Genomic DNA, 15655 nt, shown 5'->3' with positions numbered 1-15655 from the left:
CTGTTACTCTCTGTGTAGCTCTCCACGTACGTTTACAGCTCAAGCGCCAAGTTGATGGAGAAATAATTCAATAGATTGCATAGTTCCTAATATTTCAACCTGTATGTTGAACATACTTTCTGATTGTCATGTCATATGCTATATAATACGTAAAATACAAAATAACGATGAGTATTAGAGTTTTTTAAATGAAAAAAACACAATATAATTAAATGGTCAAATTAATCAATACATATTTATCTTTAATCACGACTCGTATATACCATTCGTCATAGTACGATAACCGTAACACGTCGTGTTTGTCGCTGTAAACCGGTCATTGAATAATATTGCGCGAAAGAAAGAACTCTCTTCTTAAATGATGTCTGTGGTGAAGGTTAGTTTACTTAGATGTCGATGTAGCAAGTTCAGGTGTCGCCGTTATCGCACGTTCATTGACATGAAAATCGGATTTTATATTTTAGGCGCCCTCAAACGGATCGTACAATCCAACAGAAAAAGTTTAATGGTCACCCATGTAATTGCAAATGGCTGACATCACAGTAGAGGATGGGCCTTGATTTCGCATGCCCGAAACTAATAGTTCTAAAAATGTCGTTTAGTACCAACGCGCGGTATTTTTAACAGTGATTTTAATTGAAATTAACGTCATCATTTTACGCGTCTAAACGAAAGGTGAGTAAGTGTAACAAAAGTACGCGGGAAAAAATGACTCGTGGCTGAAGACACGCGCCCTCAGTTAAACTCATCCGGTAACCGTTTCAGAGCACGTAGCGTGTGGAAATTCGAATAAATCAATAGCATTGTGATTCTACGTGTTCGCGTTCGGAAAATTTCGCTTATTATGTGAAATGTATCGTAATATCGCCTGTGAGAGTACTTTCTACAAGCTGTAACGTACATAATCACGAGGAGAAGGTAAACAATGAATCTGTTCGCGCGGTATCTATTACACGCCGCGTGCTTTTAGTGCATTCCGTTACAGGTTTCGTACAATAACGTGCAATTATTGATCAAATTTGAAGTAATTCGACCTTTTCCTTTTTATACGGAGTAATTGTGCACCAAAATATTGATTCGTTATTAACAGTGTCTTTATAAATGAATTAATTGTAGAATTAACCCTTTCACTTCGACATCTGCGGCATCATACATCCTCAACATGCACGTATATGTTTCACATGTAGAAAGGAGAAACGTACGTTTATTGTGCCGTAAAAGAGTTTTGTTTATTCTAACACAACTAGCAAAGTGATATGTGTAATAAATAAGTTATTTTATTATCTATTGAAACGAAATGATGTGACGTTCTATATTTTTATGTGAAGGTATATGATTGATTTATTTGTTGCATTTATTCGTACGTATATTATTTGAAAGAGACAATCGTTATTAAATAATATAGGATATATATACATATATGAAATATATATATGCATGTGTATGTATATGTATGTACATATATGAGACATATATGTATAATGTATACATATACATTGAAATTAAATTAATATTGAATTTAAAAATTAAAATTCTATTTCTTTTTATACAGAAATTTGTGTGTCTACGTATACTTATATAATATTTTTAATTAAGAAGTTTAAAGCATTATGTGTATTATAAACTGTGTTATCAAATATTATTACTTCTGAAGTATTTACTTCATATCATTTAGTATATTGAAATATTTTTTTTTTTTAATTATTTTTAGGAATAATAGATAAGAAAGATTTGATACAAAAGAAAGATTAACAATGCCTGCTGTGAGCATTTGTGACCCAGTTGCAGCTACGCTCCGTCGTACTTTAGAGACAAGTCAATCCAAAACATCAGATGATTTATCAACAAATTTAGTCAGTAGTGCATCCAGAATTCTACAATCGGAAATTCAATACACGGAAGTAGATGATTATCAGACAACAATTTTGGATCAACTTAAAGCCAAATATATTGTGTTAAGCTTACCCAATTCAGAAAATTCTGAAGATAAAGTAAAGGATGGTGCAAATTATGGAAAAAAGTCTGAAAAGACATCTAAAGGGCCCAGTTTACCAGAACCAACGATTACTCTATATTCCTCAAAGAAGGTTACTTTAGGATGGAAGGGCACATTTCCAGTTGGAGCTGGCATGTATAATGTTGGAAATACTTGTTATTTAAATAGCACGCTTCAAGCATTGTTTCATGTACCAGCACTAGTTAACTGGTTATTGTCGGATGCACACCATACATCAAAATGTGAACAAAATGGTAATTTTCAAACGTTTATATATTCATAATAATGTAAACTACATTAATGAAAATTTAAATTATAATCCCACAGTTTTGTATCGTATTTTGATAGTAGGTTAGTTTTAGATGGAGGTGGAGAGTGCCTTACCTGTGCAGTGGCAAAGACTTTACAATTTAGTCATCAGAAATCTGGATGTGCTATTAAGCCATTCTATATATATAATAAATTGAAACGTGAGTATTCTGTGTCATAGGATGTTAGTAATTTATTATTAATGGTTTTATTTACTTTCATGGAAATTTGTTTAATGTGTTCATTAGTCATTTGCCGAACCATGGTGCCAGGGCAACAAGAAGATGCTCATGAATTTTTACGTTATTTATTGGAAGGCATGGAGAAAGCTTATTTAGCAAGACATAAAGCTAGCAAATTAGACAGTTACTCTAAAGAGACAACTCCTATTAATCAAATTTTTGGTGGTTATATCCGTACTGAAGTAAAGTGCCTACAATGTCGGCATGTTTCTACTACATTTCAGCATTTTCAAGTATATAGAAACTTAATACTTCAAATTATTCAATATATAATGAAAATGAAATACATTGTCAATCTTTGTAGGATTTATTGGTGGATATACGGAAAGCAAGTACTCTGGATGAAGCATTAAGTAGTTACTTTAGTCGAGAACAACTAGATAATAATGATTATAAATGCGAAGCTTGTAAAAGAAGAGTTCCTGCCACAAAACAGTTCAGCCTAGAACGACCTCCTAAAGTACTCTGTGTACAATTAAAGAGGTTTAGTGTTCTAGGTGGAAAAATATCTAAACATATAGGTTTCAAACAAATCATAGACATGGGCCCTTACCTTTGGAGAGAACCAGGAGAGCCCATACAACCTCTCACATATAAACTTATGTCAATAGTTACGCATATGGGTCCATCAGTAAATTGTGGGCATTACACTGCAGTTGCCAAGGTCTCAACAGGCCAATACTATTCCTTTGATGACCCTTGTGTGCGTACTAATAACTCGTAATTGTATTAAGAATATTCTATTCTTAATTTTTAGAAAATAGATTTTTAATATTTTCAAAATGATTTCCTTGCAGGTTCGTCCAATTAGCTTGAGTAATGTATTGGCTACAAATGCATACATAATGATTTTTGAAATGGAACAATCAACGCAATCTCAAGTTCAGATTCAACAGGCTGTTAAATTAAATGGTACATTGACCGTAAACAATACATTATCTTCACCTGGAAGTCCTATGAACAGAACTATAAACCCTAAAGCATCAACTTCAGGGCTACTTACTTTAAATGGATCAATGAATGGCTCTTCAACCATTAAAGAAAACAGTGAAAATTCAGAGACAAATTCGCAAATATCAGTAAATAAAAGTACAGAACTACAGTATTCTACACAAAAAGTAACAAACTTTATTGGACCACAGTTGCCACAAAAACTGAAGGATAAAACTCAACCAAGATTAATTATGCACATTAAAAATGGAAAAATTTTAAATGAAAATAGTTTGGTTCCCTACGATGGATCTAGCGAAGAAGAAGAAGTTACTTTTTCCGAAACATTAAAAACTAAAATAAATTCAAATACAACATTGAAAACAAGTGTTCCCCCTAATGGCTCGAATGGCATTCAAAAAGGGTCTCCGGTCAAAAGTAGTTCACCTAAAACTGTTGTTATTACAAAAGACACACAAAAATCAGTACCAAAAGCAAATGGTAGTAATATTTCTCAAAATCCAACCAATGCAACACAATGCACGAAAACGCAAAATGGTTCTACTTGTAGTACTGTTACAAGTCTGAAAAAGTATCAGAATGGTCAGTCAGAAATAAATAGTAAAACAGAGAGCAGCAGTAACAAAAGTAAGTGGCATCAATCTGTTAGAATAAAAACTGGACAGGATGAGAAAGTCATTACAAAAGCAACTAGTAGTATGAAAGGATGGCAAGTTTCAAAAGACACATTTTCTCCTGCATCAACTGCAGCACCTAATGGGTGGTCTGTTACTGATAAGTAAGTAACATTTAACACTTCTAACTGCGATTACTTGAATTTTTTATTATAATAATAAAATAATGCGACTTGACATATTTTTATAGGGAAGATATTAATAAAAATAGTCACAATAACGGTACACCCAGTGCTGCAGCTCTAAGGGATTTTAATGGAACAAATCGTTCTGAGACACTATCACATTTATTAAAAATGTCTCATCGTGGTTATGGCAGTTCCACTGGTCAGTACAGTAAAAAGATGTTATTTCAGATACTAGTGCCTATTCCCTCCAAACCCCCCCGTCAATTCAATGCGTGTGCATGCATTCGACATGAAATACCATTGCGCGAAGTAATAAGATAAATATAAAAGAAACGAGAACTTGTATTAACCCAAATATTTTAAAACATTTCAACAAGTCATTAAGTGATAATATAAAATTGATTAAAAATTACGTATCTTAATTTTCACTGGAAAAGTTTGCATGTGTAACGAGTTCAGTGTAGTTTTATGAAAGAGAATGTTTCGTAAAATATATGTTTATGTGTTTACAGTTTTAAATTGGAACGGCAATAGAACGCATTTAGATCGAGAAGTTGACAATGATAGGCGGGAAGAGCGTAAGCGTCACTTTAACACGACTGATGATGACATAGATCGAGGCCGAGTGAAGAAGGTAAAGGATCATCGTACATACGACGATAGAAGTAACGCAAGTTACAATCCTTTCCAAGAGTATCAGAACGGTAAAACGTGGAATCGATCTCTTGATGGTTATTATCGGAGACAGTATTATAATACTTCTACCCATAGTCGGCAACGACATGGGAGACAATATAGACCAGCACATTACAGATATCACAGTCATTCTCGAGCTCACTGGCAACGGGGATAAAGTAAAAAGAGAATATTTATTGCGTAAAAAACTTGAAAAGCAATCTGATATCAAAAGACTTTGTTAGTTTGAATTGCTAAAACAAATTGCAATTTTTTTCATCATGTTGAAATGGAAATGTGGAAGCGACAATGCTGATTTAGACAATTAACGTTGTAACTAATCGTTCAACATTTATTGTAACAGTTTTACATGTTCCTGACAGAGACTTAAAGTACTCTATCATTGTTTTGTAGTTCACATTATGTCTGTCGACATTGTACTACATAGAACATGGGGGATGAGTATCAGTAACTCTGCCAATCTTGTGTTCAAAATGAATGAAACGTAATTTTGAACGTTATTAATTTAGTCTTTTATGCGTAATATTGAAGGAATGTATGGATGCTTGCGAAGTTTAAAAATTATATCAATAATTTTGAAATAGTATATTATTAAGAGTTCGATGACTTTTTTAATGTTTTAGTTATAGTAAAGTTATGTTCTCGTTGTTTAATTCAAATTACGTAATTGAATTTTATTTGTATAAATATTTCACATATTGCACAATAATTACAAAAATTTGAAAGAATTATTTTATATTAAACTTATGTTATTTATCATAAATTAGAAGCAATACCATTACATTAAAGTTACAAACAAGGTATGTACATGTTGCACTTTACTTTATATATATTTATCACTTTGCACTAATTATCTGTTTCTTATAAAACATTTATACATATTCAAATATAAAAGAAAATTGCTTGCGATTATTAAAAGAAATTCTAATATTTTAATTCAGTGGTGTAAAATTACAAAAAATATCTTTTAGAATTTTCTTTCGAAGGATATTTAATCTCCTTCGTAACATAACAATCCGTCCTTTGTTTTGGTCGACAAAGATACTCCTCCCTCTTCAAGTTGTAGCCAAAACTTAAGCTTAAAAATTTAATTAAACAGCAATTCTTGATTGTTCATTGAGTCAAGAAGTATGGTTCTTCGCCAATGAGTATTAGAAAAGAAAATAAATTCATTAATAATAATGGTTATAAAACCATCAAGTGTTTAAGTGAACTATTTCTCTTAAAATATGATGAATGTGCATACCTGTGAATATACGTGAATTCTGAATTTTTTTTATATATATATATAATTCCAGAGTGACTGAGGAAGTTGTGCATAATTGAAAGAAGAGTGTTTAATTATAAAGATAAATAATAACACTGAGTTATTAAAATACTAGTTAAAACGAAATTGTAAATTACATAAATAAGTGTAGAGTTTTAATATTATGGACTTCTCATAGTGCATTAAAAATTGCAAAAGCCATAGATATATTGTTAAGCCAAGTGTAAAGAAGCCGGCATTTTTGTCAGCTTATTACATTGTAATACCTCGTTATATCATTCTACAAACTAAATACGAGCCAAAAGAAAATAACATACATTAAGATCTGGCGATTATTACAAATCTTAACGATTCCCAATAACTTTGTCTCGTATGGTACATGCATTTGATATACGCTCATTGAACGTGTATCTTAAGTATTAGATGCAATTTAATAACCATATTAGCTTGATAACGCGGTAAACATAATATAATTATCATGATGTAACCTTGTAGGAGCACGATGTTACTGCATCCGCTGAGATAGGATAATGGTCATTGGGACATGCAAATTCATGTATCATTCGTGAGAATGGATTCTGAGATTTTGTAAAAATCATTCTGTTTAATATAAACGTACGTGACACCGGTTATACAGCGGTAAACGCCAGATTTAATTTATGTATTAAGTATCGTAAAAACAAGAAACGATAAAAAGTAATAAAAAGGAAATGTCGTCTGTACGATGTTTAAAATATCAATACTAAACAGCGTAAGAATAGACGGTAAATCCATAGAAACCGAGATTCATTTACACTGTAAAAGAAAAATAAGACTATCGCGCTTTCAAGCGAAAATGTAAAGTTTGTAGACGCACGTAATCTATTTTAGCATTTTATTAATGTTATATCTCGTCGATATTATATATCTCTATTATTTGTAAAAGCATCCTGTATATTTCTGGACAATTCTGTTCATCCAGAATGGAGTTTCTGCTAAAAAAAGAAGAAATGTCCCAAAGCGAGCTCATAAACACGCTTGAGAGAAATGTGAGTATTTATACGATTTGACACTTTCATACTCTCAGAACGTGTTGATGCCAATTAATGTAATTTTCATTCACTTAATTTATTTTATAAACCAATTGAAACATCGTTATCGCTACACAAATGTATAAAAACGGAATTGTATTGCATAATAACTTTAAAGACATATTCTTGAGCCGTTTAGCATAAAGGAATTAAAGTGTGCGGTACAAAAGAACGTTTGACAACCAGAATTAATGGGTATAAAAAATGGAAAAGTGCATTAACGTTTATTTCAAAAAATGACAAAAAAAGGTATATTATAAATAAAGACAAGTAAGAAAACAAAGCTGTTGGTGTTTATTTAGGTAGCTATATTGAAAAGAGAAAATCATTATAACATAAGAATCAACTGTGAGTTGGAAATTAAACTTATGGTATTTAATGATATTTCCCGCTGTCTCCTGGATAAGCTTGATTCTTTGTGGAACTTAGCTGACGCATACCATCCCGAGGAAAATGAAATAAAACAATTTACCGATAAAATTTCAAATTCATGGACTTCAATTAATCGTCAGGTATTATTCTACGTATTTCCAAAACATTTGTATTTATTATCTGTTATACATATTTGGTTTTTGCATATTCATATGTCTATTGTTTTTATTCAAAATATGAAACATATTGCCAAAGAATGATAAAAAACTATATTGAATTATACTTGAGTGCAGATTTGTGATAAATATTCTAAGATTCGAATGGCGAGTAGAACATTACACGGAGTTCCATTATCGTTATTATTAGATAAAATGAAGAAAGAAATAATTTTATTAAAAGTATGTTTAAAAACTCATGATCCTTCCTACAACCACAAATATGTATTAGAAGGATGCAAATTAATTATTGAAATTGAGAAACTTATAAATAGTTTAGAAAAATGTGATTATAAGGTAAGGAAGTTAACTAATTTTGATTTAATATAAGTAATGATTTGATAAAATATGGTTGAATGTTTTCTTTCACTTACAGTTACAACAATATTTATCAATATCGAATATTATTCCACATATTACAAAACTAGGATTAATGGTTGACAAATATGTTTCCAGTGTTGAATTATTACCTATAAAAAAATCATTTTTATCCGATTTGAGTACTTTTTCAATTGTTGTGAAATTATTAACAGGTGAATTACTAGGTTACGAGCCCATAGATCCTCATCATATTCTAATGGAAAATATTCCTAAAAAACCTGTTTTCATCATAAAAAATGTTAAACGTAAAGCTATTTGCCCATACTATCCAACATAGAAGGGTTTACATGTATTCAGTTTAATTTCAGCACATTGTTAATTATTTATTTAATAAGAAATTTCCTTATGTACAAGCAATATACATAGTTATTGACAAGAAATAAGGACTTTTTATTATCTTAATGTCTTTATTCACTTAATGACTGATATTTGGCAACATGCTGCAAATTGTGATTAATAGCATTTACAGCAATAAGATCTTATTAATACTATACATAATATAAGTATATTACTTTACAATATGGTGTTTGATGCTTTCACGGCCAGAAATACTATGATGAGCGTTCTTCAAAGTGTCCGAGTGTAAGTCGTGTTCATTAGGAAAGATTTCCCATTTTGTTAACATTACAGTTGGTATCATCGAGAGTCTGTAGATGCACCGATACACTGATGATGCCAACTGCAATGCTAATAAAACGTCGGAAAATCTATCCTAGTCTTTCCTCATTTACACTTGAAAACTTAGAAGGATACTCATCATACCTTACAATATACAAACATACATTTGAATCTTGTTGTCAAGCAGCAGAATGTCTTAAATATCAGGATTCAAATTATTAAGGGAAATACAATATCATGGTATATACTAAAGTAACTATATAAAAAGGGATTTCATTAAAAATTATAAGAATTTAATTTATTATATGGAATATGAAAACAGTGTTCATGGAATGAAAGAAAGAGATCTAATATAATGTACATACATAAAATTCCACTGCCATTTTGTTATTATTCGAATGCTACAGTTCACTGATAGATGTGATATCGAATTTTGACATTTAAAGACTAGATTAGAAAATACCTTCAAGATCTGGTAAAGTAGGTGGTGCAAGTCTTAGAGTAAAATCATTATTGCGCATAAATTCAGGTGGTAGAATCTGTTTATGTTCCTGCAAAACAATTCCAATCTTTAGTATAATCGTATTAACGTGCAATTTATCTTAACGATGAGAAAAATTGAAATATTACATACATGGAATGACTTGGTAGAATGTGTGATGTTGGTAACAATGGGAGCCCATCCTTTTGCTTTTAAACATTTATAACAAGATCTTGGCTCGCCTATACATTCTGAATGAAAACCATGGCCACAACTGAAAATTACTGCATAATTCGTACATTGCGACAATAAATGACGACATATAGGGCAAACGAGTGATATACTGGCACATGCTTTTTCTGCCTCTCTAAAATAAAAAATAATAACATTTAAAAACTTGTCAATGTCAATTTGAAATTTAAGGCTTTCAGTATTTAATACCTTAATGACTTTTTCAATGCCTTGTGAAGCTCTAAACTGACCAAACGCGCTGTAGTTTCGACTAAAGTTTGTTCATATCGAGAATGTGTAAGTACTCCAGATAGTAATTGTCTTATATCGCCTATTGTACCACTCGTTGCAAGTGGATGTTTTAGAATCTGTTCTAATACAATAGATAATGCCGTTGTTCCACTCAGAAATTCTAACACAATCCTTAACAATTTCCCAGTCAACTTTTCGACTGAAATTTACCAATGTGATTAATATCTGTCTTAAAAATAGTACAAAATTTATATACACCACTATACTATGCACACACAATAATATGAAAAATTCGATTAAGAATATAAACAACGAGAAATTTACGTGTAATACTATGTATCTATATCGACATATCATGACAAAGCATACCTTGTTCATTGTTACATTTTGAATGTGTTCGAAGTATTGTTTCCACAAGCGGCATCCAATCTAAATTTCCAGCAGACCTTCTGCACAGTCCAGCTAGCTGTATAGTAGCATGAATCGATTCATTTTCTGAACTTTCATTCTGACAATACTAAAAGAAAGTTTTATTAAATTCGAAGAAATTAATCATAAATATTTATTTTTATAAAATATAGATATCTACCAGTTTCAGATTATTTTGAAATTCTTTAAAAAGAATCTCAAACGCGTCTTGATAATTACCCAACTTTTCTAACATAACAGCTTCTGCATCTTTGTGATTTGCTTTTTGAACTATACTTAATGCTTCGTTCAGTCTACAACCATGAACACCTTGAATATGATCAACTACCTGCTTGAAAATAATAATTAAAATAGAAAATTGTATACTTAAAAATTTAAGTGTTATTCAAGATTTTACTGACACATTCTGGTTGCAATTCACACATTAATTCCAGATACTTTTCTAACAGTTCACTTGAAAGCTCTAATGAGATATCGTCTTCTTTATATTGTAGTATTTGATATAAAGCTTCCAGCAGGGTGTATTGTACACTTGGAGTATTTGTTAGTTTTTGTATTATTTCGTCAATTTTATTTTGCATGTGTGTCGTTATAAGCATTGCGAATTGATTTGGATTGATTCCTATTAGAGCTTCAGCATTAATCATTACAACTTCCTGTAACGAACTCTGAGGAAGGTGTTCCAACCAGGGCCAAATATCATGGTGTCTAAGAGGATGCAGTATCATACATTTACAAACTGCAATCCAATCCTCCCTGGCACTATACAGCAATTCCGCAACTTGCATACTGTAACATTATGTACTGCGATACAAGTTACTATGTATGATGCTACCAGTATTAATAATGTTATAGCGTTTCTTGAAACATAATACTTGAATATTAATATTTATTTATTACATTATATAAGTGTATACTCTTATACAGACAGTAAAAACATTAAAATAGGACTTAAATATTTTCTATATATAATATATACTTACAAGTTAGCTCGCTCTGCCAAATTAAGTAAAGTATTATCTGATATATTACGCAATTTCTTTGAACGCAATAATCCCAATATTGCATTTTCTTTATCAGTCTTAAGCTCTTTTGATGATCCCATGCTTGAATCGGTACATAATATTTCTATCATTTTATTTAACATACTAGGTTCCAAATTAATCAAATTTTCTGCGACTTCATTAGCTATAAATATAAGAACTAGATTTCTTTGTTCGTCGGTGATACAATCGGGATTCCTTGGACTAAGTGGCGTACTAGGCATGACAATACTTAATAATACGTCTATGAGTCTCTGCCGTTGTCTGAGACCCATTTCAGATGTGAATTCTGGTTCTTGAAAAGCAATCGCTATCACATCAAGGAATCCTTTCGCATCGAACTGAAGCAAAATCCTTAAATACGGATATTGCCTTTCTGAATCATTAGCTAAACTTGAATGTTGTGAAAGTAAAGCTCTCAATACATCTGTCTTTGCTCTTTGAGATTTACCCTCGGGAAGCTCGTCCCTAGGAAAACCACGACCAGCAAGGCAACAACTAGCGTAAACCAGAATTGCATTACCAAGCTGTATACTATCTCGTGATAATGAATTTATCGAATTTGTTAAATAACTTTGTAAAACAGGTACTAATTGATGAATAGGTGCAGTAAAATCACCTAACGCAGTCGTTTGAAGATGTATTAAAGCTTCCCAAAGTCCTCGCTGGCGACAAATTGTTGTTACCTACAAATATTTTCCACAAATATTAAATTTTTGCATTTTGTAAATAGAAAAATAAAAAATTGTAATCAATAATTCACTCACTTGATGAATATCTAAGCAGTCAACGTCTAGTAACACTATAATTGCTTGCAAGGAGTCCACCTTTTCCTCTTGGTCATAAACGGTAACTAATTGTTGAGCAATTAACGGTGGTAGTCGAGGTCGCAGACTCCCATCTAATAAAGGACTTTCAAGAGCGTGTAAATAACTCGCTTTAAGTCCCTCGGATTCGGATACTAAATCCCATAACTTTCCAAATAATAGCTCTGTATTTTCTAATTGTATACAATAATCTACACACGTTGTGACAATTTCGAACTCTGTATTTTCATCTACAGAGCAACGATTTAATTCTTCCATATATTGAATTAAAACCTGACACACTTTATCGCGTGCTATTTGTTTACGACGTTGTTTCGAACCACGGAGACCAACGACAGCCTTTCCTTTATCTTGGTAGAAAGAGAGTCCTAATGCTAAGGCTTCTGGAAATCTTCTCTGAAATAGAGAAATATATTTCATCAAAATGAATGGATCTAATATTATAAAATTTTGTTTATCCGAACATTACTAGATTAAAAATACCTGCATTGTTAAATGTCTCAATCGTTCTGTCCACGTTCGTATGCACACAACGTGTAAACTTTTTGTACCTAACAGTAAAAGCTGGGTACCAAATGTAACTACAGTATTATAGCATGCTCGTTCACCAGCCAATGCCATTGCCTAATATTAAAAATAAAAACATTTATTATTCTCACTTTAAATAAAATGATTACTTAGTTATCTAATTTATATGCACCTTTGAAACGTTTCCACCAGTGGAAAGACCTTTAAAATGGCTGGAAGCATAAGATATGCCAACGCGACTCATATCTAAAGTTTCCAAATTATCTTGCGCTCTTACATCTAATAGATGTAATCTTTCTTGCGTATCCAGTACCGCTAATGATCTTGGATTTAACCATCTTAAGTTACTTATCGTATAAGGAAGAGTCATCCTTCTGAGAGGAGATAATTTTACTCTTGAACTAGCTTCAGTGCACACCTAGTTAAATAATTCATATGATGTGAACTCTTAGTGATGTTCATACTTAATAAGTAGAATTACTAAGAATTCCTACTTGGTAAAAGTAAACCACATCATCTCTTGCAAGTGCAAGGACAGGGTCGATTACTCGAGAAGCATCTGCTGCTTGTATAACAACAAGTTGCCAAGACAGTTGTGGCGGTGCTATAGGAGCACCAGACAGGGGATGAGTTAATACAACACGTGTTCGTGGTCTTATACAAACTACTATTACCTAAAAGCACATACATGTATAGGTAATATCTATTTGAAATGAAAAAAAGAATTATAGACAAACCTTTGATAATGTTGCCATTGCCACTAGTGTATAATTTTTAAGGGGGTGCGATGGTAGATGGTTCAATAACAAAGGTTCTAATGTACACACTTCGCCTCTAGATCCGCTAAATAAACATTTGCTATCACAACCTCGCACTCCCATAACTCTTGTGAAGTTTAATTCAAAAACTGACCCTCCACTGTCACTACATAATGCAACTTTTGGTGAATCTGTGAACTATAGAAAGAAATTAATTTTTTGATAATAAGAAAATAAAACGAGTTAACTAACAAAATATCATGTGTAAATAGATCTCACTTTAACATGTAGTACAGCTGTATCGAGAGGGTGAACATCAGAGAGTGTTCTTAGAACTTTTCCATTGGAGCTATCTATCATTAATATATGTCCCCTAGCAAAACCTGCTAATACTCTACTTCCATCGTGATTGAAACATAATGCAGATACAGAACCTTGATGCCTAGCTTCTTGATCACACCATCTTAATGTTTGTGAAGAGTCAAAACCTAATACTAATCCATGACTAGTACCAACCACTAGCATGTTTCCTCCAGCAGCAACTGCACTTGCCAAACCAGCATTAACTTTTTCCTAATCAAATATAATATATTTATTTAATGTAATACAACATTTAATTATTTTCATTGTTGCTTTGAAAAAACTCTTACACTGGCTGAGACAATCTGTGAAGATATTCCTTTGAGTATAACATGCCTCAAAATAGCACCGGAAGATGTTGATTGTGAAGTTTTATTTGGTTTATTTAAAGAATTTAATGATAAATGACTCCCAACACTTGTAGTTTCACTGCTGCCTAACTTCTCCCCTGCTGTTAAACCAAAATCTTCATCTGTTCCAGATAATGATGCACAATCAGGTTCTGTTAATATACTTTCTAAGGAAGGTAATTCCTCCACAGCAGGAATAGCATATTCAGTGTTGTCCAACTAAGAAAAATAAATTATAATACAGGATTTTGCGTAAATTTCAGTAATTCTAATACAAATTACTCATTTGAGAGATAAGATTTTTTAATTTAATTAGAAGTAGTAACTATATAGATATTTGTAAGAATTTTGAGAAAAAATTACAACATATAATAAGAAGATCGATTTAAAAAATTTAATAAAATAATTACATTGTAATAAAAATATAATATAATAAACATAATGATAGAATTATCAATTTAACTATAAGAACATAACCTTAAAAATTAAAAGTTATATAAAATTGATACACTTATTAGATCCATATTTATGAATACACGATTACCTCTTCGATGTCTAAATTAATAATCTCTGTTGCAAGGTATTCTTGAGACTCGGCATCCGATCCCAACCCATTTTCAGCCATTTTTTATCCTACCTGTCATTCCACAGCTGATGTTCATGCGTAAATATAGCGGCCTTTCATTGAACTACAGAAGAACCGTTGTAATAGGTTTTCTGTCATACTTAATATTGTAATAATGACTATAAAGTTATTCGTCCTAACACAACTGTATGAAATACACTTGAGGTCAAAGTGTATTTGACTTCCAATTGGTACAAATGTACTTATTTGACATTAGATGTATTTTATTAATCTATATCGTATATAGGATAAGATAGAATTTGTTTTATGATTGAATTATAACAATTTAGAAGAAAAATACTGGATTCGTGAAGAACAAACTATAGATCACTTTTCCTTTTGAGAAAAATTATTTAGTTTCACTTTTGAATGGTCAAAAATTAATGTCGTAACTTTGAAATAAGAATTAACTTTACATCTAACACTTGTTTTAAATTTCGCGTATTCCGTTGAGCAGAGAAGTTAATACTCCACGGATACCAATTTACATGCATTATTTCCACCAATAATCGTCAAAAGCAATAACAAAAATACGTGTGTTCAATAATCAGCAATCTTTCGTTATATTAACTTCTCAATTTTACATAATATTTTAATTGACAACTGTACATATTTATCATAATCTGTAATTACATATTTCTTACGTAGCATCAATCCCGTAAGTTGGTACATGCACAGGTAAAAGAACTTTTTGTTTATCCGAATGTACTATATATATATCTAGGGAAGTTACAAGATTATTTCTCACATATATTGAAGAAATGCATTTTCTTTAAATAATTGTGTGTAATATAAATAGAATATTCTATTCATGCTATGAATATTACTCTATAAGCTTCCTACTTAACAAGC

At 31.5% G+C, this 15655-nt stretch overlaps 3 protein-coding genes across 6 annotated transcripts; 2 read left to right on the top strand and 1 right to left on the bottom strand.

Annotated features, from left to right (window-relative positions):
* The first annotated feature begins 245 nt into the window (after positions 1 to 245).
* Positions 246 to 7627, top strand: scny (ubiquitin specific peptidase 36). 4 transcript variants are annotated; one of them, XM_031990418.2, is made up of 10 exons: positions 246 to 376; positions 465 to 675; positions 766 to 918; positions 1712 to 2250; positions 2353 to 2466; positions 2554 to 2780; positions 2852 to 3250; positions 3345 to 4276; positions 4363 to 4499; positions 4813 to 7627. In XM_031990418.2, exons 4-10 carry the CDS (start codon positions 1755 to 1757, stop codon positions 5151 to 5153), a joined length of 2646 nt encoding a protein of 881 aa, XP_031846278.1. In that variant the 5' UTR covers positions 246 to 376; positions 465 to 675; positions 766 to 918; positions 1712 to 1754; the 3' UTR covers positions 5154 to 7627. The 4 variants fall into 4 exon arrangements, with proteins under 4 accessions (XP_031846278.1, XP_031846281.1, XP_031846276.1 ...); XM_031990421.2 differs by lacking the exon at positions 766 to 918 and having other exon boundaries at positions 2359 to 2466; positions 4813 to 7626; XM_031990416.2 differs by lacking the exon at positions 766 to 918 and having other exon boundaries at positions 4813 to 7626.
* On the top strand, positions 7161 to 8578 carry LOC116432923 (uncharacterized). Its single transcript, XM_031990435.2, has 4 exons — positions 7161 to 7291; positions 7636 to 7845; positions 7999 to 8217; positions 8297 to 8578. Exons 1-4 carry the CDS (start codon positions 7226 to 7228, stop codon positions 8576 to 8578), a joined length of 777 nt encoding a protein of 258 aa, XP_031846295.1. The 5' UTR covers positions 7161 to 7225.
* A 712-nt stretch (positions 8579 to 9290) lies between these two features.
* Positions 9291 to 15268, bottom strand: Vps8 (vacuolar protein sorting 8). The gene is made up of 15 exons (XM_031990414.2): positions 14723 to 15268; positions 14119 to 14397; positions 13748 to 14041; positions 13448 to 13666; positions 13205 to 13384; positions 12883 to 13128; positions 12666 to 12806; positions 12123 to 12578; positions 11296 to 12041; positions 10714 to 11101; positions 10473 to 10640; positions 10253 to 10400; positions 9842 to 10082; positions 9554 to 9767; positions 9291 to 9470 (listed from the first exon to the last, which is right to left on the bottom strand). Exons 1-15 carry the CDS (start codon positions 14801 to 14803, stop codon positions 9372 to 9374), a joined length of 3900 nt encoding a protein of 1299 aa, XP_031846274.1. The 5' UTR covers positions 14804 to 15268; the 3' UTR covers positions 9291 to 9371.
* Positions 15269 to 15655: the final 387 nt, after the last annotated feature.

This window comes from Nomia melanderi, chromosome 3 (assembly GCF_051020985.1).
Source record: "Nomia melanderi isolate GNS246 chromosome 3, iyNomMela1, whole genome shotgun sequence".
NCBI lineage: Eukaryota > Metazoa > Arthropoda > Insecta > Hymenoptera > Halictidae > Nomia > Nomia melanderi.
Note: the sequence above shows the minus strand (reverse complement) of the source record. Positions and strands in the feature narration are given on the sequence as shown.

Coding starts and splice junctions, on each gene's coding strand:
- LOC116432923 (XM_031990435.2), top strand. CDS start 7,226: ATGGAGTTTCTGCTAAAAAAAGAAGAAATGTCCCAAAGCGAGCTCATA. Junction 7,846..7,998: donor GGACTTCAATTAATCGTCAG/GTATTATTCTAC, acceptor ACTTGAGTGCAG/ATTTGTGATAAATATTCTAA. Junction 8,218..8,296: donor TAGAAAAATGTGATTATAAG/GTAAGGAAGTTA, acceptor TTTCACTTACAG/TTACAACAATATTTATCAAT.
- Vps8 (XM_031990414.2), bottom strand. CDS start 14,803: ATGGCTGAAAATGGGTTGGGATCGGATGCCGAGTCTCAAGAATACCTT. Junction 11,102..11,295: donor TTGGCAGAGCGAGCTAACTT/GTAAGTATATAT, acceptor ATAATGTTACAG/TATGCAAGTTGCGGAATTGC. Junction 10,401..10,472: donor TTCAAAATAATCTGAAACTG/GTAGATATCTAT, acceptor ACTTTCTTTTAG/TATTGTCAGAATGAAAGTTC.
- scny (XM_031990418.2), top strand. CDS start 1,755: ATGCCTGCTGTGAGCATTTGTGACCCAGTTGCAGCTACGCTCCGTCGT. Junction 2,781..2,851: donor CTACATTTCAGCATTTTCAA/GTATATAGAAAC, acceptor CAATCTTTGTAG/GATTTATTGGTGGATATACG. Junction 3,251..3,344: donor ATTCCTTTGATGACCCTTGT/GTGCGTACTAAT, acceptor ATTTCCTTGCAG/GTTCGTCCAATTAGCTTGAG.